The sequence below is a fragment of the Rhinoderma darwinii genome, chromosome 11, assembly GCF_050947455.1.
Source record: "Rhinoderma darwinii isolate aRhiDar2 chromosome 11, aRhiDar2.hap1, whole genome shotgun sequence".
Lineage (NCBI taxonomy): Eukaryota > Metazoa > Chordata > Amphibia > Anura > Rhinodermatidae > Rhinoderma > Rhinoderma darwinii.
Genome location: NC_134697.1, coordinates 1,373,150 through 1,401,040, shown reverse-complemented (window position 1 = coordinate 1,401,040; position 27,891 = coordinate 1,373,150). Strand labels below are relative to the sequence as shown.

The window sequence follows — 27,891 nt, the reverse complement described above, 5'->3', positions numbered from 1 at the left end:
GCGGATGTAGCACCCAGGTACTGAGCTCCACTTTGCAGATGTAGCACCCAGGTACTGAGCTCCACTTTGCGGATGTAGCGCCCAGGTACTGAGCTCCACTTTGCGGATGTAGTGCCCAGGTACTGAACCCCACTTTGCGGATGTGGCGCCCCAGGACTACAGGTGATGCAGCAGAGTGGGCAGTATTATTTATCCCGTGTAAACTGTTGACAGCCAGTGACAGGCAGAGGCTCGGAGGGCGGCCGGGGGTTCCCTGCCCATTCGCAGTGAGTGGATGCGCTCTCCGGGCTGTGCACTCTGACGCATGGAGGAGCCTCCCCTGTGGCGCAGCGTCCAATCAGAGCGGGCGACATGTGCGCAGGAAGCCGGAGTGTCAGCGCCGCACTAATTACCCGCAGCAACTAACAGATCGTCCGCACAAGTTGTGGAGAGTCCGGCACTTCCATGGGTCGCCTGGCACTGGGCACTGGAGGACGGTGACCGCACTGCCCACTAATCACTGCCCGCACTGTGGCCCCGCTCCCGGGCACCATGTTCCAGCCCGCTCCAAAGAGGTGCTTTACCATCGAATCTCTGGTGGCCAAGGACAGTCCCCACCCGGCCTCCCGCTCCGAGGACCCTATCAGACCCGCTGCCCTCAGTTATGCCAACTCTAGCCCCATGAACCCCTTCCTCAATGGCTTCCACTCCACGGGCAGGGGCGTCTACTCCAACCCGGACTTAGTGTTTGCAGAGACTGTTTCTCACCCGTCGAACCCGGCGTTACCCGTGCACTCTGTGCCCCCACCTCATGCATTGGCAGCGCACCCACTGCCAACCTCCCACTCCCCACACCCGCTCTTCTCTTCTCAACAAAGGGATCCCTCCACCTTCTACCCCTGGCTCATCCACCGCTACAGATATCTGGGGCACCGGTTCCAAGGTAAGTCCGGCATCCGCTCCGATGACAGCCGCTCCCCGCTCTGCCCGAACTTCATGAAAGTGCTGTGTAGCCCGGAAAGTTTCCCGTCGGCTCCGGTCTCTGCTGCTCCCAAGCTCCGCTCTGATTTGGGGGAGTTTTGCAGGATTTTGGGGTCTTTTCTTTCGGAGGCTTCACTAAGATAAAGATCCGGAGCTGTCAGCAACGAAAAGAAACGAAATCTCAAGGATCCGGGGAGACCGAGAGCAGCACCGGGGATGGGGTGCGACTATCCCAGCATTTATCCGTAGATGGAGAGCAGGGGACATCACGTTCTTCTACATTCGGCTCTTGGTTCGGCTCTTGCGCGGTTTTTCTATTTGTATTTCTAGATTGAGTTTCGGGTTTACTGTATGTAATCTATACGTGCTGAGTAATATATGTGTGCGATTGTATATGCCTGTGAGTGTATTTAAAATATATTAACCTGTATATAATATGTGACTGTATATAATATATACGGGACTGTATAATATGTATGACTGTATATAATATATGTGACTCTTTAAAATATATATGTGAATGTGTGATATGTAAAATCCAAAAGAGAGACAAGGCAGCACATCCGAAAGAAAGGGAACTTTATTCACCCATACGTGCGACGTTTCAGCTCAACAGAGACTTTCTCAAACATTTTGTGCTCTTCGTATTGTGTGATATGTGGCTGTATATACTATATGTGTGAGTATATAATATATATGTGTGGCTGTATATTATATATATATGTGTGGCTGTATATGATATATATGTGTGTCTCTATATAATATGTGTGACTATATATTTATATATATGTATATATAAATATATATTGTGTGACTGTATATTATTTATATATATATATACGTGTGTGTGTGTGTGTGTGTGTGTGTGTGTGTGTGACTGTATATAATATATATGTGCGACTATATATATCTCTGTATATGATATATATATATATATATGTGACTGTATATGATATATGTGTGTGAGTAGATAATATATAATGTGGGCTGTATATGATATGTTTTAGTGTATAATATATATGTGTGACTGTATATGATATGTGTGGCTGTATATAATATATTTGTGGGGCTGTAATATAATGTGGGGCTGTATATGATATATGTGTGAGTATATAATATATTTGTGTGGTTGTAATATAATGTGGGGCTGTATATGATATGTGTGGCTGTATATAATTTGGGGCTGTATATAATATGTGTGACTGTATATAATATGTGTGGTTGTATATAATGTGGAGCTATATATGATATATGTGTGAGTATATAATATATATGTGTGACTGTATAGTGATTATTTGGGGAGCTGCGCTGGATTCGGTACTGTGCGGTGTGCGGTAGTCGCACATTTGCTGGTCTCTGGTGTGTACTCGGTGCTGTGTATACTGTAGAGTTCCATGGAAGTAAGTGAGGCCGATGTGATGATGATATTCGACTGCGGTATATATATATATATATATCCTGAATACCGCGGCCCCGCGCTGATTCTCTTCACTGCCCGGGATCAGAGAATGTCACAGCCGAGTCCAAGATGATCCAGCACTGAGTTTATATCTTTGTATTTATTATCATTTGTGTGCTGTGTATTTTATATCGCTGAGAAGATTATATATTGAGTCTTTATATCACTGTGAGGATATTATATTCTGAGTACATTATATACTGGTTGTTTATATCGATGTGAGAAGATTATATATTGAGTGTTTATATCACTGTGAGGATATTATATTCTGAGTACATTATATACTGGTTGTTTATATCGCTGTGAGAATATTATATATTGAGTGTTACAAAAAGACAAGAGCATGGAAGCGGCACTCGCGAAAAAAAGTGAAGTTTATTCACCCAACAAATGCAATAAATAATGAATAAACGTCACTTTTTTCCGGTGAGTGCCGCTTCTCTTGTCTTTTTGTTATACATCGTATGGGGAGAAGTCACTCCTATCATTTGAAGCTTCGCACCGACCACTTATTTGGTAATTTGCACTTGTGCTGCTCCGACCTGCCTTACTATTTTATATATTGAGTGTTTATATCGCTGTGAGGATATTATATTCAGTGAATACATTATATACTGGTTGTTTATATCGCTGTGAGAATATTATATATTGAGTGTTTATATCACTGTGAGGATATTCTATTCAGTGAGTAAATTATATACTGGTTGTTTATATCGCTGATTTTATGTATTGAGTGTTTATATCGCTGTGAGGATATTATATTCTGAGTACATTATATACTGGTTGTTTATATCGCTGTGAGGATATTATATATTGAGTGTTTATATCGCTGTGAGGATATTATATTCAGTGAATACATTATATACTGGTTGTTTATATCGCTGAGAATATTATATATTGAGTGTTTATATCACTGTGAGGATATTATATTCAGTGAATACATTATATACTGGTTGTTTATATCGCTGAGAATATTATATATTGAGTGTTTATATCACTGTGAGGATATTATATTCAGTGAATACATTATATACTGGTTGTTTATATCGATGTGAGAATATTATATATTGAGTGTTTATATCACTGTGACTATATTTTGTACCGGTTGATTATGTCACTGTGGTTATACATTATTATTATATACTGGATATTTATCCTATTGTGAGAATATTATATACTGGGTGTTTGTATCTCTGTGATTATATTGTATGCTGGTTATTAATGTCGCTCTGATTACTTATTAAACTGGATGTTTATATCCTGTGAGTATATTGTACTCTGTGAGTATATTATGTACGGGTGTTTATGTCATGTGAGTATATTATATACGGGTGTTTGTCATGTGAGTATATTATATGATGTGAGTATTTTATATGCGGGTGATTATATAATGTACTCACATATATAATATATACATATATCATATTATGTGATTATATTATATACGGGTGATTATTTCTTGTGAGTATATTGTATCCTGTGATTATATTATATACGGTTGTTTATATCCTGTGCGTATATTATATACTGGTGTTTATATCGCTATGAGTATATTGTATTATGTGTATATTATATACGGGTGTTTATATTCTGTGAGTATATCATATATGGGTGTTTATATCGCTGTAAGAATATCATATTCTGTGATTATATTATATACGGGTATTTCTATCCTGTGAGTATATTATATTGAGTAAGCATATTATATACTTGGTGCTTGTACCGCAGTATGTATATAATACACCGGGTGATTATATTGTTGTGGGCACATACATTGCCTGTAGTGTGCGGGGTAATTACATGGGGTATATTACATGTAGGGTGGCGCATTCCTTTCTTTCTATGGGGTGCAGTGTATACATGGTATGTTTTACACATACTTATTTAATGTCGTGTTGTACAGTTTACACTCGATCTACTTATAATTATGTATCTATATATACGTGTCGTATATACAGGTCTTGCTTTGTCGATATATATTGCATACTATATTTGAAGTAAATACACGGGCGTTTCTCTGTCTATATTGTAGTATATGGTGCCGTCTCTATATACTGTAGTTTATACGTGTAGTATATGGTGCAGTGTCCCTATAGATTGTAGTATATGGTGCAGTGTCTATATACTGTAGTTTATACGTGTAGTATATGGTGCAGTGTCTATATACTGTAGTATATTGTGCAGTGTCTATATACTGTAGTTTATACGTGTAGTATATGGTGCAGTGTCCCTATATATTGTAGTTTATACGTGTACTATATGGTGCATTTCCCCTATATATTGTAGTTTATACGTGTGGTATACGGTGCAGTGTCTCTGTATATTGTAGTTTATACGTGTGGTATACGGGGCAGTGTCTCTGTATAGTGTAGTTTATACGTGTGGCATACGGTGCAGTGTCCCTATAGATTGTAGTTTATACGTGTAGTATATGGTGCAGTGTCTTATACTGTAGTTTATCGTTGTAGCATACAGTGCTCTCTATATACATTGTAGTTTATACGTGTAGTATATGGTGCATTTCCCCTATATATTGTAGTTTATACGTGTGGTATACGGTGCAGTGTCTCTGTATATTGTAGTTTATACGTGTGGTATACGGTGCAGTGTCTCTGTATATTGTAGTTTATACGTGTGGTATACGGTTCAGTGTCTCTGTATATTGTAGTTTATACGTGTGGCATACGGTGCAGTGTCCCTATAGATTGTAGTTTATACGTGTAGTATATGGTGCAGTGTCTTATACTGTAGTTTATCGTTGTAGCATACAGTGCTCTATATGCATTGCAGTTTACACTTGTAGTATTGAGTGTTCTCTTTCACTCTTTCTCTTCCTTTCTCTCTCTCTCTCTCTTATATATATTTGAAGTTTTTATGCGAGTTGTATATAGTGGTGTGCGTCTATGTGTATGTATATTAGTTTACACGTGTAGTATATAGTGCAGTGTGTATATAATTTACAGCGCAGCGCAGATCAGGTGTGTTTGTATACACGTTACTTAATAATTTGTAGTATATAGTACTATCTCTATATATAAATTGCACTAGTAGTGCTATATATATATATATATATATATATATGTGTGTGTGTGTTTATATATATATATTCGTGTATACTTTAAGCATATAGTGCAGCGTAGATAAATAGTAGTGTATATTTATAATACGGCACTGTCTATATACTATACTTTATACTTGTAGTATATAGTGTAGTGTCTCTATGTACTGTAGTGTACATTGTAGTTTATACATGTAGTGCGAAGTACAGTGTCTCTATATTGTAGTTTATACAGTACTTAGTTCACTGTTTATATACTGTAGTGTATATATGTAGTATACAGTGTAGTGTCGCTATATATAGTGCAGTGTTTCCATATACTATACATTATACTTGTAGCGCAGTGTCATTACATATAGTAGTTTATGGGGGTAGTATATAGCCCAGTTTCTCTATTTACAGTTGATTATGCCGGTGGTATGTAGCGCAGTTTCTCTACATACAGTAGATTATGGGGGTTGTATATAGTGGTGTCTACATACAGTAGTTTATGGGGGGTGGTATATAGCGCAGTGTCTCTACATACAGCAGTTTATGCGGGTGGTATATAGTGCAGTGTCTCTACATACAGTAGATTATGAGGGTAGTATATAGCGCAGTGTCTCTACATACAGTAGATTATGCGGGTCGTATATGGTGCAGTGTCTCTACATACAGTAGATTATGAGGGTAGTATATAGAGCAGTTTCTCTACATACAGTAGATTATGGGGGTGGTATATAGCGCAGTGTCTCTACATACAGTAGTTTATGCGGGTGGTATATAGTGCAGTGTCTCTACATACAGTAGATTATGAGGGTAGTATATAGCGCAGTGTCTCTACATACAGTAGATTATGCGGGTCGTATATGGTGCAGTGTCTCTACATACAGTAGATTATGAGGGTAGTATATAGAGCAGTTTCTCTACATACAGTAGATTATGGGGGTGGTATATAGCGCAGTGTCTCTACATACAGTAGTTTATGGGTCTAGTATATAGCGCAGTTTCTCTATTTACAGTAGATTATGGGGGTAGTATATAGTGCGGTTTTACTATATACAGTAGATTATGGGGGTGGTATATAGCGAAGTGTCTCTACATACAGCAGTTTATGCGGGTGGTATATAGTGCAGTGTCTCTACATACAGTAGATTATGAGGGTATTATATAGCGCAGTGTCTCTACATACAGTAGATTATGCGGGTCGTATATGGTGCAGTGTCTCTACATACAGTAGATTATGCGGGTGGTATATAGTGCAGTGTCTCTACATACAGTAGATTATGCGGGTGGTATATGGTGCAGTGTCTCTACATACAGTAGATTATGGGGGTGGTATATAGCGCAGTGTCTCTACATACAGTAGTTTATGGGGGTGGTATATAGCGCAGTGTCTCTACATACAGTAGTTTATGGGGGTGGTATATAGCGCAGTGTCTCTACATACAGTAGTTTATGGGTCTAGTATATAGCGCAGTTTCTCTATTTACAGTAGATTATGGGGGTAGTATATAGTGCTGTTTTTCTATATACAGTAGATTATGGGTGTAGTATATAGTGCAGTGTCTACATACAGTAGTTTATGGATATATGTATATACACTGTATGTTATAGCTGGTGTGTGTATATGTATATACTGTATATTAAAGGTGGTTTGTTTGTATATATGTATATACTGTATGTTATAGCTGTTGTGGATATATGTATATACTGTATGTTATAGCTGTTGTGGATATATGTATATACTTTATGTTATAGCTGTTGTGGATATATGTATATACTTTGTTATATCTGGTGTGGATATATGTATATACTGTATGTTATAGCTGGTGTGGATATATGTATATGCTGTATGTTATAGCTGGTGTGTGTATATGTATATACTGTATATTAAAGGTGGTTTGTATATATGTATATACTGTATGTTATAGCTGGTGTGGATATATGTATAGGCTCAAAAAGGTAGTAGGAGCAGCACAGTGTGAATACCAAAATCGGCTGGTGCTAGCTTCAATAAAAGGAGGGACGCACTCCTCATGAATGTACAAAAAATAGAGACCAGAAGCAGCACTCAAAAAATTATTTTGAGTGCTGCTTCTGGTCTCTATTTTTTGTATATGCTGTATGTTATAGCTGGTTTGGGTATATGTATATACTGTATGTAATAGCTGGTGTGGATATATGTATATACTGTATATTATAGCTGGTGTGGATATACGTATATGCTGTATGTTATAGCTGGTCTGTGTATATGTATATACTGTATGTTATAGCTGGTGTGGGTATTTGTATATACGATATATTATAGCTGGTGTGGATTTATGTATATATTGTATGTTATAGCTGGTCTGTGTATATACTGTATGTTATAGCTGGTGTGTGTATGTGTATACTGTATGTTATAGCTGGTGTGGGTATATGTATATACTGTATGTAATGGCTGGTGTGGGTATATGTATATACTCTGTTATAGCTGGTGTGGGTATATGTATATACTGTATATTCTAGCTAGTTTGGGTATACGTATATACTTTGTTATAGCTGGTGTGGGTATATGTATCTACTGTATATTATAGCTAGTTTGGGTATATGTATATACTGTATGTTATAGCTGATGTGGATATATGTATATACTGTGTTTTATAGCTTGTGTGTGTGTGTGTGTGTGTGTGTGTGTATATATATATATACTGTATGTTATAGCTGGTATGTGTATATACTGTATGTTATAGCTGGTGTGTGTATGTGTATACTGTATGTTATAGCTGGTGTGGGTATATGTATATACTGTATGTAATGGCTGGTGTGGGTATATGTATATACTCTATGTTATAGCTGGTGTGGGTATATGTATATACTGTATATTCTAGCTAGTTTGGGTATACGTATATACTTTGTTATAGCTGGTGTGGGTATATGTATCTACTGTATATTATAGCTAGTTTGGGTATATGTATATACTGTATGTTATAGCTGATGTGGATATATGTATATACTGTGTTTTATAGCTTGTGTGTGTGTGTGTGTGTATATATATATATATATATATATATATACTGTATGTTATAGCTGGTATGTGTATATACTGTATGTTATAGCTGGTGTATATGTATATATTGTATGTTATAGCTGGTGTATATGTATATACTGTATGTTATAGCTGGTGTATATGTATATACTGTATGTTATAGCTGGTGTGTGTGTGTGTGTGTATATACTGTATGTTATAGCTGGTATGTGTATATACTGTATGTTATTGCTGGTGTATATGTATATACTGTATGTCATAGCTGGTATGTGTATATACTGTACATTATAGCTGGTGTGTGTGTATATACTGTATGTTATAGGTGGTATATGTATATACTGTATGTTATAGCTGATGTGGATATATGTATATACTGTGTTTTATAGCTTGTGTGTGTGTGTGTGTGTGTGTGTGTGTGTGTGTGTGTATATATATATATATATATATATATACTGTATGTTATAGCTGGTATGTGTATATACTGTATGTTATAGCTGGTGTATATGTATATATTGTATGTTATAGCTGGTGTATATGTATATATTGTATGTTTATAGCTGGTGTGGATTTATGTACATATTGTATGTTATAGCTGGTGTGTGTGTGTGTGTGTGTGTGTGTGTGTGTATATACTGTATGTTATAGCTGGTATGTGTATATACTGTATGTTATAGCTGGTGTATATGTATATACTGTATGTCATAGCTGGTATATGTATATACTGTAGATTATAGCTGGTGTGTGTGTGTATATACTGTATGTTATAGCTGGTGTGTGTGTGTATACTGTATGTTATAGCTGGTGTGTGCGCGTTGGCGCAGATAGTCCGCGCATAGTCTGAATGTGTATGTATAGTATATAGTCTGCAGCGTGTGGCTGATTTTGGGGTGTCGCACTGGATTTTGCTGAGCTGCCCCCCTGCTCTCTCCACAGGTAATGACACGAGTGCGGAGAGTTTCTTATTGCACAACGCTCTGGCCCGGAAACCCAAGCGGATCCGGACCGCATTCTCCCCGTCTCAGTTGTTGCGGCTGGAGCACGCCTTCGAGAAGAACCACTATGTGGTGGGCGCAGAAAGGAAGCAACTGGCGCACAGCCTCAGCCTCACAGAGACCCAGGTACTGAAGACCCCCGAGACTGGGCACATGCAGGACTGACCCCCGAGACTAGGCACAGACAGGACTGACCTCCGAGCATGGGCACAGCCAGGACTGACCCCCGAGACTGGGCACACCCCCGAGACTGGGCACAGGCAGGACTGACCCCCGAGACTGGGCACAGGCAGGACTGACCCCCGAGACTGGGCACAGGCAGGACTGACCCCCGAGGCTGGGCACAGCCAGGACTGACCCCCGAGGCTGGGCACAGCCAGGACTGACCCCCGAGGCTGGGCACAGCCAGGACTGACCCCCGAGGCTGGGCACAGCCAGGACTGACCCCCGAGGCTGGGCACAGCCAGGACTGACCCCCGAGGCTGGGCACAGCCAGGACTGACCCCCGAGGCTGGGCACAGCCAGGACTGACCCCCGAAACTGGGCACTAGCTGGTACTGACGACCCACAGGTCTGGGCACACACACATTCTGACAAAATGTTTACTAAGAACCTCAAGTTCGTACATTTTTAAACTTTGCTGAGCCGCAATAGATTAGTGGATGTATTTGTTTATTATTATTATTACAATTATTATTATTACTATTATTATTATTAATAATAGTAATAATAATAACAACAACAACGGTATTTGTAATAAAAATAATAATACAAATAAGATAATAGTAATAATAATAATAATACAAATAAGATAATAGTAATAATAATAAGATAATAATATTATTATTATCTTTATTATTATTATTATTCTTGTTATTACTATTATTATTATTATTATTATTATTATTATTATTACTATTATTACTATTATTACTATTATTATTATTATTATTATTATTATTATTATTATTACTACTATTATTAGCGGCAGAAGGAGCAGGGGTATTGTCCGTAGTAACAATTTTCGTTTTACATATGAATGCTATTTGGTATGATAATCTACTAGATGATGATGATGATGATGACTATTAGTGACGTCCTCCTCGTCGCCCGGTTGTTCTTGGCGGCTCGGGCAGTTCGGTTCCCGCTGCTGCAGACTGTTAATCTTCATTGTCGGTGCGGGCTAATTGCTGTAATGAGTTTACTTTGCAGGTTACTCTCGTTCATTAGCAGCATTGTGTATTGTGTACGTGATAAACGAGCAGTGACATATTGTCCTCGGCACTAATCCCACTCCTCAAGATAATCATCGTTATTACAGACTACAAGTGATTATCGATATAACAGCATGAGGATCATCAGTGACCGAGGGGACAGCGGCTCCTCATTACCCGGTCAATGCTCCGCTGTCTGTTTAGCTGGTGCAGTGAATGTAGCAGAGCTGAAAAACCTCACAGGGAAGTAGCGAGATTAACAGACGTGAAATGAGTTTATAGAAGATGTAGTGAATGTAGCAGAGGTGCAGGGAGTGTATAGCAGATGTGAATGTAGCAGAGGTGCAGGGACTGTATAGAAGATGTAGTGAGTGTAACAGAGGTGCAGGGAGTGTATAGAAGATGTAGTGAGTGTAACAGAGGTGCAGGGAGTGTATAGAAGATGTAGTGAATGTAACAGAGGCGCAGGGAGTGTATAGAAGATGGAGTGAATGTAACAGAGGCGCAGGGAGTGTATAGAAGATGTAGTGAATGTAACAGAGGTGCAGGGAGTGTATAGCAGATGTGAATGTAACAGAGGTGCAGGGAGTGTATAGAAGATGTAGTGAATGTAACAGAGGTGCAGGGAGTGTATAGAAGATGGAGTGAATGTAACAGAGGCGCAGGGAGTGTATAGAAGATGTAGTGAATGTAACAGAGGTGCAGGGAGTGTATGGAAGATGTAGTGAATGTAACAGAGGTGCAGGGAGTGTATAGAAGATGGAGTGAATGTAACAGAGGCGCAGGGAGTGTATAGAAGATGTAGTGAATGTAACAGAGGTGCAGGGAGTGTATAGAAGATGTAGTGAATGTAACAGAGGTGCAGGGAGTGTATAGAAGATGTAGTGAGTGTAACAGAGGTGCAGGGAGTGTATAGAAGATGTAGTGAATGTAACAGAGGTGCAGGGAGTGTATAGAAGATGTAGTGAATGTAACAGAGGTGCAGGGAGTGTATAGAAGATGTAGTGAATGTAACAGAGGTGCAGGGAGTGTATGGAAGATGTAGTGAATGTAACAGAGGTGCAGGGAGTGTATAGAAGATGTAGTGAATGTAGCAGAGGTGCAGGGAGTGTATAGAAGATGTAGTGAGTGTAGCAGAGGTGCAGGGAGTGTATAGCAGATGTGAATGTAACAGAGGTGCAGGGAGTGTATAGAAGATGTAGTGAGTGTAACAGAGGTGCAGGGAGTGTATAGAAGATGTAGTGAATGTAGCAGAGGTGCAGGGAGTGTATAGAAGATGTAGTGAGTGTAGCAGAGGTGCAGGGAGTGTATAGAAGATGTAGTGAATGTAACAGAGGTGCAGGGAGTGTATAGAAGATGTAGTGAGTGTAACAGAGGTGCAGGGAGTGTATAGAAGATGTAGTGAGTGTAACAGAGGTGCAGGGAGTGTATAGAAGATGTAGTGAGTGTAGCAGAGGTGCAGGGAGTGTATAGATGTGAATGTAGCAGAGGTGCAGGGAGTGTATAGAAGATGTAGTGAGTGTAGTAGAGGTGCAGGGAGTGTATAGAAGATGTAGTGAATGTAACAGAGGTGCAGGGAGTGTATAGAAGATGTAGTGAGTGTAGCAGAGGTGCAGGGAGTGTATAGAAGATGTAGTGAATGTAGCAGAGGTGCAGGGACTGTATAGAAGATGTAGTGAATGTAACAGAGGTGCAGGGAGTGTATAGCAGATGTGAATGTAGCAGAGGTGCAGGGAGTGTATAGAAGATGTAGTGAATGTAACAGAGGTGCTAAGGGAGTGTATAGAAGATGTATTGAGTGTAACAGAGGTGCAGGGAGTGTATAGAAGATGTAGTGAGTGTAGCAGAGGTGCAGGGAGTGTATAGAAGATGTAGTGAATGTAACAGAGGTGCAGGGAGTGTATAGAAGATGTAGTGAATGTAACAGAGGTGCAGGGAGTGTATAGAAGATGTAGTGAATGTAGCAGAGGTGCAGGGAGTGTATAGAAGATGTAGTGAATGTAACAGAGGTGCAGGGAGTTTATAGAAGATGTAGTGAATGTAACAGAGGTGCAGGGAGTGTATAGAAGATGTAGTGAATGTAACAGAGGTGCAGGGAGTGTATGGAAGATGTAGTGAATGTAACAGAGGTGCAGGGAGTGTATAGAAGATGTAGTGAATGTAACAGAGGTGCAGGGAGTGTATAGAAGATGTAGTGAGTGTAACAGAGGTGCAGGGAGTGTATAGAAGATGTAGTGAATGTAACAGAGGTGCAGGGAGTGTATAGAAGATGTAGTGAATGTAACAGAGGTGCAGGGAGTGTATGGAAGATGTAGTGAATGTAACAGAGGTGCAGGGAGTGTATAGAAGATGTAGTGAATGTAGCAGAGGTGCAGGGAGTGTATAGAAGATGTAGTGAGTGTAGCAGAGGTGCAGGGAGTGTATGGAAGATGTAGTGAGTGTAGCAGAGGTGCAGGGAGTGTATAGAAGATGTAGTGAGTGTAGCAGAGGTGCAGGGAGTGTATAGAAGATGGAGTGAGTGTAGCAGAGGTGCAGGGAGTTTATAGAAGATGTAGTGAATGTAACAGAGGTGCAGGGAGTGTATAGAAGATGTAGTGAATGTAACAGAGGTGCAGGGAGTGTATGGAAGATGTAGTGAATGTAACAGAGGTGCAGGGAGTGTATAGAAGATGTAGTGAATGTAACAGAGGTGCAGGGAGTGTATAGAAGATGTAGTGAGTGTAACAGAGGTGCAGGGAGTGTATAGAAGATGTAGTGAATGTAACAGAGGTGCAGGGAGTGTATAGAAGATGTAGTGAATGTAACAGAGGTGCAGGGAGTGTATGGAAGATGTAGTGAATGTAACAGAGGTGCAGGGAGTGTATAGAAGATGTAGTGAATGTAGCAGAGGTGCAGGGAGTGTATAGAAGATGTAGTGAGTGTAGCAGAGGTGCAGGGAGTGTATAGAAGATGTAGTGAGTGTAGCAGAGGTGCAGGGAGTGTATAGAAGATGTAGTGAGTGTAGCAGAGGTGCAGGGAGTGTATAGAAGATGGAGTGAGTGTAGCAGAGGTGCAGGGAGTGTATAGAAGATGGAGTGAGTGTAGCAGAGGTGCAGGGAGTGTATAGAAGATGGAGTGAGTGTAGCAGAGGTGCAGGGAGTGTATAGAAGATGTAGTGAGTGTAGCAGAGGTGCAGGGATTAGGGGGGGGGAGGGTGCGGTGGATTAGGACGGAGGTTGCAGTGGATTAGGGGGGGGAGGGTGTGTAGTGGAGCTTTTGAGACAGTATAGAGAGCTTTGTAAAGCAACAGGGAGGGTGCGGTGGATTAGGGGGGAGGGTGCGGTGGATTAGGGGGGAGGGTGCGGTGGATTAGGGGGGAGGGTGCGGTGGATTAGGGGGGAGGGTGCGGTGGATTAGGGGGGAGGGTGCGGTAGATTAGGGGGGAGGGTGCGGTGGATTAGGGGGGGAGGTTGCAGTGGATATGGGGGGGAGGGTGCGGTGGATTAGGGGGGCGGGTGCGGTGGATTAGGGGGGGGAAGGTGCGGTGGATTAGGGGGGAGGTTGCGGTGGATTAGGGCGGAGGGTGCGGTGTATTAGGGGGGATGTTGCAGTGGATTAGGGGGGGGAAGGGTGCGGTGGGTTTGGGGGGGGAGGGTGCGGTGGATTAGGGCGGAGGTTGCGGTGGATTAGGGGGGGAGGGTGCGGTGGATTAGGGGGGAGGTTGCAGTGGATTAGGGGGGAGGGTGCGGTGGATTAGGGCGGAGGTTGCAGTGGATTAGGGGGGGAGGGTGCGGTGGATTAGGGGGGAGGTTGCGGTGGATTAGGGGGGAGGGTGCGGTGGATTAGGGCGGAGGTTGCAGTGGATTAGGGGGGGAGGGTGCGGTGGATTAGGGCGGAGGTTGCAGTGGATTAGGGGGGGAGGGTGCGGTGGATTAGGGGGGAGGTTGCAGTGGATTAGGGGGGAGGGTGCGGTGGATTAGGGGGGAGGGTGCGGTAGATTAGGGGGGAGGGTGCGGTGGATTAGGGGGGGAAGTTGCGGTGGATTAGGGGGAGGGTGCGGAGGATATGGGGGGGAGGGTGTGGTGGATTAGGGGGGGAGGTTGCGGTGGATATGGGGGGGAGGGTGTGGTGGATTAGGGGGGCGGGTGCGGTGGATTAGGGGGGGAAGGTGCGGTGGATTAGGGGGGAGGTTGTGGTGGATTAGGGGGGAGGGTGCGGTGGATTTAGGGGGGAGGTTGCGGTGGATTAGGGGGGAGGTTGCAGTGGATTAGGGCGGAGGGTGCGGTGGATTAGGGGGAATGTTGCGGTGGATTAGGGGGGAAGGGTGCGGTGGGTTTTGGGGGGGGAGGGTGCGGTGGATTAGGGCGGAGGTTGCGGTGGATTAGGGGGGGAGGGTGCGGTGGATTAGGGGGGAGGTTGCAGTGGATTAGGGGGGAGGGTGCAGTGGATTAGGGGGGGAGGTTGCGGTGGATATGGGGGGGAGGGTGCGGTGGATTAGGGCGGAGGTTGCAGTGGATTAGGGGGGAGGTTGCGGTGGATATGGGGGGGAGGGTGTGGTGGAATAGGGGGGCGGGTGCGGTGGATTAGGGGGGGAAGGTGCGGTGGATTAGGGGGGAGGTTGTGGTGGATTAGGGGGAGGGTGCGGTGGATTTAGGGTGGTGGTTGCGGTGGATTAGGGGGGAGGTTGCAGTGGATTAGGGCGGAGGGTGCGGTGGATTAGGGGGGATGTTGCAGTGGATTAGGGGGGGAAGGGTGCGGTGGGTTTGGGGGGGGAGGGTGCGGTGGATTAGGGCGGAGGTTGCGGTGGATTAGGGGGGGAGGGTGCGGTGGATTAGGGGGGAGGTTGCAGTGGATTAGGGGGGAGGGTGCGGTGGATTAGGGCGGAGGTTGCGGTGGATTAGGGGGGGAGGGTGCGGTGGATTAGGGGGGAGGTTGCAGATGATTAGGGGGGAGGTTGCAGTGGATTAGGGGGGAGGGTGCGGTGGATTAGGGCGGAGGTTGCGGTGTATTAGGGGGGGAGGGTGCGGTGGATTAGGGGGGAGGTTGCAGTGGATTAGGGGGGAGGTTGCGGTGGATTAGGGGGGAGGGTGCGGTGGATTAGGGCGGAGGTTGCAGTGGATATGGGGGGGAGGTTGCAGTGAATTAGGGGGGAGGGTGCGGTGGATTAGGGCGGAGGTTGCGGTGGATTAGGGGGGGAGGGTGCGGTGGATTAGGGAGGAGGTTGCAGTGTATTAGGGGGAGGGTGCGGTGGATTAGGGCGGAGGTTGCAGTGGATTAGGGGCGGAGGTTGCGGTGGATTAGGGGGGGAGGGTGCGGTGGATTAGGGGGGAGGTTGCAGTGGATTAGGGGGGAGGGTGCGGTGGATTAGGGCAGAGGTTGCAGTGGATTAGGGGGGGAGGGTGCGGTGGATTAGGGGGGAGGGTGCGGTGGATTAGGGCGGAGGTTGCGGTGGATTAGGGGAGGAGGTTGCAGTGGATTAAGGGGGAGGGTGCGGTGGATTAGGGGCGGAGGTTGCAGTGGATTAGGGGCGGAGGTTGCAGTGGTTTAGGGGGGGAGGGTGCGGTGGATTAGGGGGGAGGTTGCAGTGGATTAGGGGGGAGGGTGCGGTGGATTAGGGGGGGAGGTTGCAGTGGATTAGGGGGGGAGGTTGCAGTGGATTAGGGGGGGAGGGTGCGGTGGATTAGGGCGGAGGTTGCAGTGGATTAGGGAGGGAGAGAGGCTGATATTTAAAGGCTGAGAGGAAAGTGAAAGCGGGTGATCGGCTCTTGTGATAATTACAGGGTAGTTTCTTCAGAAATTGATCGTTTTTAGGAGCGGGAGGTGTTGATTGGGAGAAGTTACACTTGACACTAAGCTAAGAGACTGAATGAGCAGAGCGGGTCTGAGGGTCTGGTCTGCGGGGTTCTCTGTGGAACGCCCAGGAGGCCATGACCGGGTGTGGAGGGTGACGCGGTGGCCAAGCTGCGGTCTCTAGCCCTGGCGGGTGTCCTTTATACTGCTGATACAGACACAGTGACCGCAGCGGCTGCAGGAGAGAGGGCCCGACTATTATCCTGGCAGTGAGTGGGTACACTTCACCCCCAGAAAGCCGTGCCCCTGCTCTGTAAAATATGCCAATCCTAAAGGATCAATGAGGGTGATGAGGAGGAGGGTGATGAGGAGGAGGATGATGATGATGAGGGTGATGATGATGAGGAGGAGGAGGAGGAGGAGGAGGAGGAGGAGGATGATGATGATGATGAGGATGATGATGATGATGAGGAGGAGGAGGATGATGATGAGGAGGAGGAGGAGGATGAGGAGGAGGAGGAGGAGGAGGAGGATGATGAGGAGGAGGAGGATGAGGAGGAGGATGATGATGAGGAGGATGATGATGAGGAGGATGATGATGAGGAGGATGATGATGAGGAGGATGATGATGAGGAGGATGATGATGAGGAGGATGATGATGAGGAGGATGATGATGAGGAGGATGATGATGAGGAGGATGATGATGAGGAGGAGGATGATGAGGAGGATGATGATGATGAGGAGGATGATGAGGAGGAGGATGATGATGATGAGGAGGATGATGAGGAGGAGGGTGATGATGATGATGAGGATGATGAGGGTGATGATTATGATGAGGGTGATGATGATGATGAGGGTGATGATGATGATGAGGGTGATGATGATGATGAGGGTGATGATGAGGAGGATGATGATGATGAGGGTGATGATGAGGATAATGACGAGGAGGATGATGATGATGATGATGAGGGTGATTAGTGTGGAAGGTGCAGTCGATACTGATCTGTATAAAACACCGGGCTGTCCGGCTCCGGCTTCATTCACAGTAAACACCCAGAACCAGAGAAGTAGAATCCGGCAACAGCAAGAAATGCAGAACCGTGATAATAATATAAAGATCAGAACAACAAGAAGTTATAAAAATCCGATGATGGAGATTATAATAAACTGCGGCGACAGAGAGGAAAATTATCACTTTACACAGAAACTAATAATAATAATAAAAAGTAAAATAAAAATAATCTTAATAATAATAGTAATACTACTAATAATAAAAATATTAGTATTATTATTGCTATTATTATGTATTATTATTACTATTTTTTTTAAATAATTATCATATTATTATATTAACCATTTCCGGCTGAGCTGTAATAAGTTACAGTGACTATTACAATCAGATACAAGTATATTATAAGTGACTATTACAATCAGATACAAGTATATTATAAGTGACTATTACAATCAGATACAAGTATATTATAAGTGACTATTACAATCAGATACAAGTATATTATAAGTGACTATTACAATCAGATACAAGTATATTATAAGTGACTATTACAATCAGATACAAGTATATTATAAGTGACTATTACAATCAGATACAAGTATATTATAAGTGACTATTACAATCAGATACAAGTATATTATAAGTGACTATTACATTCAGATACAAGTATATTATAAGTGACTATTACATTCAGATACAAGTATATTATAAGTGACTATTACAATCAGATACAAGTATATTATAAGTGACTATTACAATCAGATATAAGTATATTATAAGTGACTATTACAATCAGATACAAGTATATTATAAGTGACTATTACAATCAGATACAAGTATATTATAAGTGACTATTACATTCAGATACAAGTATATTATAAGTGACTATTACAATCAGATACAAGTATATTATAAGTGACTATTACAATCAGATACAAGTATATTATAAGTGACTATTACATTCAGATACAAGTATATTATAAGTGACTATTACAATCAGATACAAGTATATTATAAGTGACTATTACAATCAGATACAAGTATATTATAAGTGACTATTACAATCAGATACAAGTATATTATAAGTGACTATTACAATCAGATACAAGTATATTATAAGTGACTATTACAATCAGATACAAGTATATTATAAGTGACTATTACAATCAGATACAAGTATATTATAAGTGACTATTACAATCAGATACAAGTATATTATAAGTAACTATTACATTCAGATACAAGTATATTATAAGTGACTATTACAATCAGATACAAGTATATTATAAGTGACTATTACATTCAGATACAAGTATATTATAAGTGACTATTACATTCAGATACAAGTATATTATAAGTGACTATTACAATCAGATACAAGTACATTATAAGTGACTATTACAATCAGATACAAGTATATTATAAGTGACTATTACATTCAGATACAAGTATATTATAAGTGACTATTACATTCGGATACAAGTATATTATAAGTGACTATTACAATCAGATACAAGTATATTATAAGTGACTATAACATTCAGATACAAGTATATTATAAGTGACTATTACATTCAGATATAAGTATATTATAAGTGACTATTACATTCAGATACAAGTGTATTATAAGTGACTATTACAATCAGATACAAGTATATTATAAGTGACTATTACAATCAGATACAAGTATATTATAAGTGACTATTACATTCAGATACAAGTATATTATAAGTGACTATTACATTCAGATACAAGTATATTATAAGTGACTATTACAATCAGATACAAGTATATTATAAGTGACTATTACATTCAGATACAAGTATATTATAAGTGACTATTACATTCAGATACAAGTATATTATAAGTGACTGTTACATTCAGATACAAGTATATTATAAGTGACTGTTACATTCAGATACAAGTATATTATAAGTGACTATTACAATCAGATACAAGTATATTATAAGTGACTATTACATTCAGATACAAGTATATTATAAGTGACTATTACATTCAGATACAAGTATATTATAAGTGACTATTACAATCAGATACAAGTATATTATAAGTGACTATTACATTCAGATACAAGTATATTATAAGTGACTATTACATTCAGATACAAGTATATTATAAGTGACTATTACAATCAGATACAAGTATATTATAAGTGACTATTACAATCAGATACAAGTATATTATAAGTGACTATTACAATCAGATACAAGTATATTATAAGTGACTATTACAATCAGATACAAGTATATTATAAGTGACTATTACAATCAGATACAAGTATATTATAAGTGACTATTACAATCAGATACAAGTATATTATAAGTGACTATTACAATCAGATACAAGTATATTATAAGTGACTATTACAATCAGATACAAGTACATTATAAGTGACTATTACAATCAGATACAAGTATATTATAAGTGACTATTACATTCAGATACGAGTATATTATAAGTGACTATTACATTCAGATACAAGTATATTATAAGTGACTATTACATTCAGATACAAGTATATTATAAGTGACTATTACATTCAGATACAAGTATATTATAAGTGACTATTACAATCAGATACAAGTATATTATAAGTGACTATTACAATCAGATACAAGTATATTATAAGTGACTATTACAATCAGATACAAGTATATTATAAGTGACTATTACAATCAGATACAAGTATATTATAAGTGACTATTACAATCAGATACAAGTATATTATAAGTGACTATTACAATCAGATACAAGTACATTATAAGTGACTATTACAATCAGATACAAGTATATTATAAGTGACTATTACAATCAGATACAATGTTACAATATCAATATAAGGAGAGAGAGATGATACAATAGGAACAGGGGGAAAGGAAGAAAGTTATGGGGCAGAAAGCGCGGAGCCAGTGCTGGCGTTTATAGTCGGGTATTGTGGTGGCGGCGGCTTGTACTATAATAACCTATAATCATACTGGGAATTGATCATGGAGCTCAGGATTTGTACTGGACCTTTTGGTCCAGTACATTTGAGTGTTTCCAAGTCAGGATTTGGTTTTCTACAGGATCGAAATGCAACGTTTTATTCCTGAAAATAAAACCAGATGCAAAACCGAAACTGATCTCATTTTATAGAAAGTGCACCCTCTTTGTAATATTTTGAGCGTTTTTTTAATTTTTGGTTTTACTTGTATTTTTTTAATTTTTATAATTGTATTATTTTTATTAATGAAAAAAAGTGAAATCCTCTGATTGGGAAGCACAGATACGTACAAGGCAGGGCATGATGCACAGACCGATATAGAAATAACTACAAAACCAGCGTGTGAATGACGCTCAACATCCACGCTGCGTTTTCACGTCCTGACAACCAGAATCATAAAAATCTGATATCAAATTAGCGAATTTCTGTGTCCATGAACCAATAGTTGTCAGTTGCCGGTTATTAGTTGTCAGTCAGTTGATAGGAGTTGTCGGCAGTCCCGTCAGTGGTCTGTCGCCCGGTGGGTGAGTGGTCTGTCGCCCGGTGGGTGAGTGGTCTGTCGCCCGGTGGGTGAGTGGTCTGTCGCCCGGTGGGTGAGTGGTCTGTCGCCCGGTGGGTTAGTGGTCTGTCTGGATTCATTAGAAGCAGTGTCACCCCCACATACTTGTCCCTTGTGGCTACTAAGCTCCAGTTTTAGATCATCCATGTGTTATGATGTTGTAGGTATAAATATATGTCATGTTTCATATTAATGTCTATTATAAACTCCACAGACTGTAATAAGATGGTACAAATACTTGTGAAGCAGATGTGGTGGTGGGGGCAGGGGCGTAGCTATAGGGGGTGCGGAGGTAGCACTCATCTTGGTGCTGGAGCCTGAGGGGGCCGAAAGCCCCTCAGCCGCATAAGAAGACAGCAGTATTATGAATGATAAAGTGTGTGTGTGTGTGTGTGTGTGTGTTATCCGTATACGGGGGCAGTGGGCAGGTACCCTGGGTAAATGTTGGAACTTTATACATGAATAGTGTTTGGGCAGTATAGTAGTGTTGAGGTATAAAGGGGTAATATTTAGGAAAGATACCATTAAGGAGGGTTATATAGGGATAAAATTCAGGCAGCATAGAATTGAGGATGGTTATATAGGAGTAGTATAAGTCAGTATAGCAGTATTGAGGTATATAGGAGTAGTATAAGGCAGTATAGGAGTGTTGAGGTATATAGGGGTAGTATTAGGCAGTATAGCAGTGTTGTGGTATATAGGGGTAATTTTAGGCAGCATCGCAGTGTTGTATATAAGGGTAATATTTAGGCAGTATAGCAGTGTTGAGATATATAGGGGTAGTATTAGGCAGTATAGCAGTGTTGAGGTATATAGGGGTAGTATTAGTCAGCTTAGCAATGTTTAGGTATATAGGAGTAAGTATTGGGCAGTATAGCAGTGTTGTTTTATATAAGGGTAATATTTAGGCAGTATAGAAGTGTTGAGGTATATAGGAGTAGTATTAGACAGTATAGCAGTGTTGATGTATATAGGAGTAATAGGCATTATAGCAGTGTTGAGGTATATAGGGGTAGTATTAGGCAGTATATCAGTGTTGATCTATATAAGAGTAGTATTTGGCATTGTAGGAGTGTTGAGGTATATAGGGGTAGTATTAGGCATAATAGCAGTGTTGAGGTATATTGGAGTAGTATTAGGCATTATAGTAGTGTTGGGGTTTATAGGAGTAGAATTAGGCAGTATAGCAGCGTTGAGGTATATAGGAGTAGTATTAGGCAGATTAGCAAGGCTGATGTATATAGGAGTAGTATTGGGCAGTATAGCAGTATTGAGAGATATATGGGTAATATTAGGCAGTATAGCAGTGTTGAGGTATATAGGGGTAGTATTAGGCAGTATTGAGGTATATAGGAGTAGTATTAGGCAGTATAGCAGAATTGAGGTATAGGGGTAGTATTCAGCAGTATAGCAGTGTTGATGTATATAGGGGTAGTATTCGGCAGTATATCAGTATTGAGGTATATAGGGGTAGTATTAGGCAGTATAGCAGTGTTGTATATAGGGGTAGTATTAGGCAGCATAGCAGTGTTGAGGTATATAGGAGTAGTAATAGATGGTATAGCAGTGTTGAGGTGTATAGGGATAGTATTAGGCAGTATAACAGTGTTGTTGTATATAGGGGTAGTATTAGCCAGTATAGCAGTGTTGAGGTATATAGGAGTAGTATTAGGCAGTATAGCCGTTTTCCAGTGTATATAGGAGTAGTATTAGGCAGTACAGCAGTGTTGAGTTATATAGGGGTAGTATAAGGCATTATAGCAGTGTTGTGGTTTATAGGAGTAGTATTAGGCAGTATAGCCGTTTTCCAGTGTATATAGGAGTAGTATTAGGCAGTACAGCAGTGTTGAGTTATATAGGGGTAGTATAAGGCATTATAGCAGTGTTGGGGTTTATAGGAGTAATATTAGGCAGTATAGCAGTGTTGAGGTATAGAGGGGTAGTATTAGGCAGCATAGCAGTGTTGAGGTATATAGGGGTAGTATTCGGCAGTATAGCAGTGTTCCAGTGTATATAGTTGTATTATTAGGAGGTACAGCAGTGTTGAAGTATATAGGGGTAGTATTAGGCAGTATAGCAGTGTTGATCTATATAAGAGTAGTATTAGGCAGTATAGGAGTGTTGATGTATATAGGAGTAATATTAGGCATTATAGCAGTGTTGAGGTATATAGGGGTAGTATTAGGCATTATAGCAGTCTTGGAGTATATAGGGGCAGTATTAGGCAGTATAGCAGTGTTGATCTATATAAGAGTAGTATTAGGCAGTATAGGAGTGTTGATGTATATTGGAGTAATATTAGGCATTATAGCAGTGTTGAGGTATATAGGGGTAGTATTAGGCATTATAGCAGTCTTGGAGTATATAGGGGTAGTATTAGGCAGTATAGCAGTGTTGATCTATATAAGAGTAGTATTAGGCATTGTAGGAGTGTTGAGGTATATAGCGGTAGTATTAGGCATTATAGTAGTGTTGGGGTTTATAGGAGTAGAATTAGGCAGTATAGCAGCGTTGAGGTATATAGGAGTAGTATTAGGCAGTATAGCAGTGTTGAGGTATATAGGAGTAGTATTAGGCAGATTAGCAAGGCTGATGTATATAGGAGTAGTATTAGGCAGTATAGCAGTATTGAGAGATATAGGGGTAATATTAGGCAGTATAGCAGTGTTGAGGTATATAGGGGTAGTATTCGGCAGTATATCAGTGTTGAGGTATATAGGGGTAGTATTAGGCAGTATAGCAGTGTTGTATATAGGGGTAGTATTAGGCAGCATAGCAGTGTTGAGGTATATAGGAGTAGTAATAGATGGTATAGCAGTGTTGAGGTGTATATGGATTGTATTAGGCAGTATAACAGTGTTGTTGTATATAGGGGTAATATTAGCCAGTATAGCAGTGTTGAGGTATATAGGAGTAGTATTAGTCAGTATAGCCGTTTTCCAGTGTATATAGGAGTAATATTAGGCATTATAGCAGTGTTGAGGTATATAGGGGTAGTATTAGGCAAAATAGCAGTGTTGAGGTATATAGGGGTAGTATAAGGCAGTATAGCAGTGTTGATGTATATAGGAGTAGTATAAGGCATTATAGTAGTGTTGGGGTTTATAGGAGTAATATTAGGCATTATAGCAGTGTTGGGGTTTATAGGAGTAGAATTAGGCAGTATAGCAGTATTGAGGTATATAGGAGTAGTATTCGGCAGTATAGCAGTGTTGAGGTATATAGGGGTAATATTAGGCAGTATAGCAGTGTTGAGGTACATAGGAGTAATATTAGGCAGTATAGCAGTGTTGAGGTACATAGGAGTAATATTAGGCAGTATAGCAGTGTTGAGGTATATGGTGGTAGTATAGTAGTAGTATGCAATATAGCAGTTTTGAGGTATATGGTGGTAGTATAGTAGTAGTATGCAATATAGCAGTGTTGAGGTATATAGGAGCAGTCTTAGGCAGTATGGCAGTGTTGTATATAGGGGTAGGCAGCATAGCAGTGTTGAGGTATATAGGAGTAGTAATAGATGGTATAGCAGTGTTGAGGTGTATAGGGATAGTATTGGGTAGTATAACAGTGTTGAGGTATATAGGAGTAGAATTAGGCAGTATAGCCGTTTTCCCAGTGTATATAGGAGTCGTATTAGGCAGTACAGCAGTGTTGAGGTATATAGGGGTAGTATAAGGCATTGTAGCAGTGTTGGGGTTTATAGGAGTAATATTAGGCAGTATAGCAGTGTTGACGTATATAGCGGTAGTATTAGGCAGTATAGCAGTGTTGAGGTATATAGGAGTAGTATTAGGCAGTATAGAAGTATTGAGGTATATAGGGGTTGTATTAGGCAGCATAGCAGTGTTGAGGTATATAGGGGCAGTATTAGGTAGTATAGAAGTATTGAGGTATATAGGGGTAGTATTAGGCAGTATAGCAGTGTTGGGGTTTATAGGGGTAGTATTAGGCAGCATAGCAGTGTTGAGGTATATAGCGGTAGTATTAGGCAGTATAGCAGTGTTGAGGTATATAGGAGTAGTATTAGGCAGTATAGAAGTATTGAGGTATATAGGAGTAATATTCAGCAGGATAGCAGTACAGTACTATAGGGGTAGTATATTTGATAGGACTTTGCGTTAATCTTGCGTTTTATGCCTTGCAGGTAAAAGTATGGTTCCAGAACCGGAGAACGAAGTTTAAACGGCAGAAGCTGGAGGAGGAAGGTTCAGACTCGTCTCAGAAGAAGAAGGGCACCCACCATATTAATCGCTGGAGGATTGCCACCAAGCAGGCCAGCCCCGAGGAGATCGACGTCACATCGGACGATTAACAGCATTGATAATCAGCACTTTTGATGAACACTTTTGTATCCAGGCCGCAGACAGCAAAGACCCCACCCCGGGATTATGTGTTGTACAGGACCAGGAGGAGAGCTGGCTGCGGGCCCCCGGGGACACACGCGATCGGCGGGGGGCACAGGAGGTTCAAAGTCGGATTGTGTGGAGTATACGTGGCGCTGGACCCCCTGCGGATTGTCCGCGTGAAATGACGCAACGACTGGCAGCAGTGGTTTGGCCGCGGCTTGTGCTGCGGATTGTACAGACGTCTGTGTGTTGTGGTGACTTGTAGGATTCTTTGTACTTCCGAGAAGTATGACGATGCCCTGTCAATATTTTGTCAATAAAGAGTTCTTATTATCCAGATGCGGCACCGCTCATGTGTCGCTGCGGCCCGTTCACACCTGCCCCGGACATGGCAGCGCTTGTTGTTGGTTCGCGCCTCATTAGCGCATGAATCGGGGTTGTGTCCGGAGATAAAGCCGCTCGTTTGCTCTGTGTTCTCCCTACAAAGGATCCCGGGGGCTTTTGTGAAAGTGCAAATCAGTTTAGGCAATTATCCCGGCAGCAATATTTGGGGGGGGGGGGGGTGTTAATCTCTATAATCCGGGGGCTGCCGGGTCCTGGTCAGTCTGCCCCCTCCTATATATATATATATATATATATATATATATATATATATATATATAGATGGCGCTGCGCAGGGCAGGGTTGTCGCTCGTCTCCCGGCCGCAGTGGGGGGAGGGGTGTTTGCTGCGACTTTCTGCGCTGATAAGGCGGATTAGGCGCCTTTCTCTCGGCACACAGAACACTATTAGCTGTAAAAGCTTCATTACTGAGAGGCTTTGAATGCGGGGGGATTAGAGGGGCTCAAAGGGGATGCGGAGGTTTCATGCTAATGAGGTGAGTGGCCTTTGTGTCCCCGGCTTCACATCTTCATTATCTGGGGCCCGGCAGCCCCTCCAGCCCCTTCCCAGCGGCCGCTTGTCTCTGCTCCGCGCTGATAATAGCACCAGGCGCCCGGGCTGCGCCTTTCATGTCCCCGAGCAGATAAAGAGGAGCGGGGGATCCCCGGAATATGGGGGCGGCTCGCACTCTGACGTCTGGAGACTGATACATTGTAGCAGATATGGAGTGTTACAGGAGGTCGCTGGGGACACAAATGTCGCGACAGAAAGAATGTGCAGCCAGAGCATGGGATACAGTGTGTGCAGGACACCAACAACGGCAGCCGCAATGCCATCCACATACTGTACAATCTGATTGGGCGACCAATGGAACGTGTTGTTTTCAAAATGATCAAAATGAAATAGAAACGAGAAGAAAGTAAAGGAAACGATTATTAACGATTATTCCGATACAACATTGTTATTATCAGATATTGAGATGCATAAATATCAACAATATATATATAAACAAAATCACACCTATATACACATCTATAATCAAACATATATATACACATTTATAATCACACACCTGTATATACATCTATAATCACACACTTATATAAACATCTATAATCACACACATATATAATCACACCTATATATACATCTATAATCACACACCTATATATACATCTATAATCAAACATATATATACACATCTATAATCACACACTTGTATATATAGGTGTGATTATATGTGTATATATATCTATAATCACACACCTATATATACATCTAGAATCACACACGTATATACACATCTATAATCACACACCTATATATACACTTACAATCACCGTAATATACACATATAAGCACCTATATATACATCTATAATCGCACACCTATACACATCTATAATAACACACACACACACACACACACACACACACACACACACACACACACACACACACACACACACTATAATCACAGACCTACATATACATCTATAATCACACACCTATATATCTGTATTAACACCTATATATTCACATGTATAATCACACACCTATACACACACACACACACACACACATCTATAATCACCTATATACACATATATATAATAACTTATATACATCTATATTCACACCTATATATACACACATAATCACACCTATATACACATCTATAATCACACACCTATATATAGAGTCTATATAAACACGCCTATATATATGGCTGTGACTGTCTAATCAGCTATGGACAGTGTCTATATTCTTTACATATATTTCACTTAAGCTTTGTACATATCATTATTTATGTCCTATATCATTGACATATAATTATCATCTATATTCTTAACATATCCTTATATATCACCTATATATTGTCTATAAAATTATATATTACATATAGATATAGTACATATCATTGAATGTCTCCTATATATTGTATATATCATTTTATATCACTGTTATCCTGTACACACAATTATATATCACCTATATATTGTGTGTGTGTGTGTATGTATGTATATATGTATATATATAGACAGACAGATAGAGATATATATATATACATATATCCTAGATTTATCATTATCAATTACTTATATCCTAAACATATAGTTAAATCCCAA

The 27,891-nt window shown here is 41.0% G+C and overlaps 1 protein-coding gene across 1 annotated transcript; it reads left to right on the top strand.

The window, feature by feature from the left end:
- Nucleotides 1-388: 388 nt before the first annotated feature.
- On the top strand, nt 389-25,722 carry EMX2 (empty spiracles homeobox 2). The gene is made up of 3 exons (XM_075842310.1): nt 389-922; nt 9,421-9,605; nt 25,182-25,722. The coding sequence occupies exons 1-3, from the start codon at nt 532-534 to the stop codon at nt 25,347-25,349; spliced, it is 744 nt and encodes a 247-aa protein (XP_075698425.1). The 5' UTR covers nt 389-531; the 3' UTR covers nt 25,350-25,722.
- Nucleotides 25,723-27,891: the final 2,169 nt, after the last annotated feature.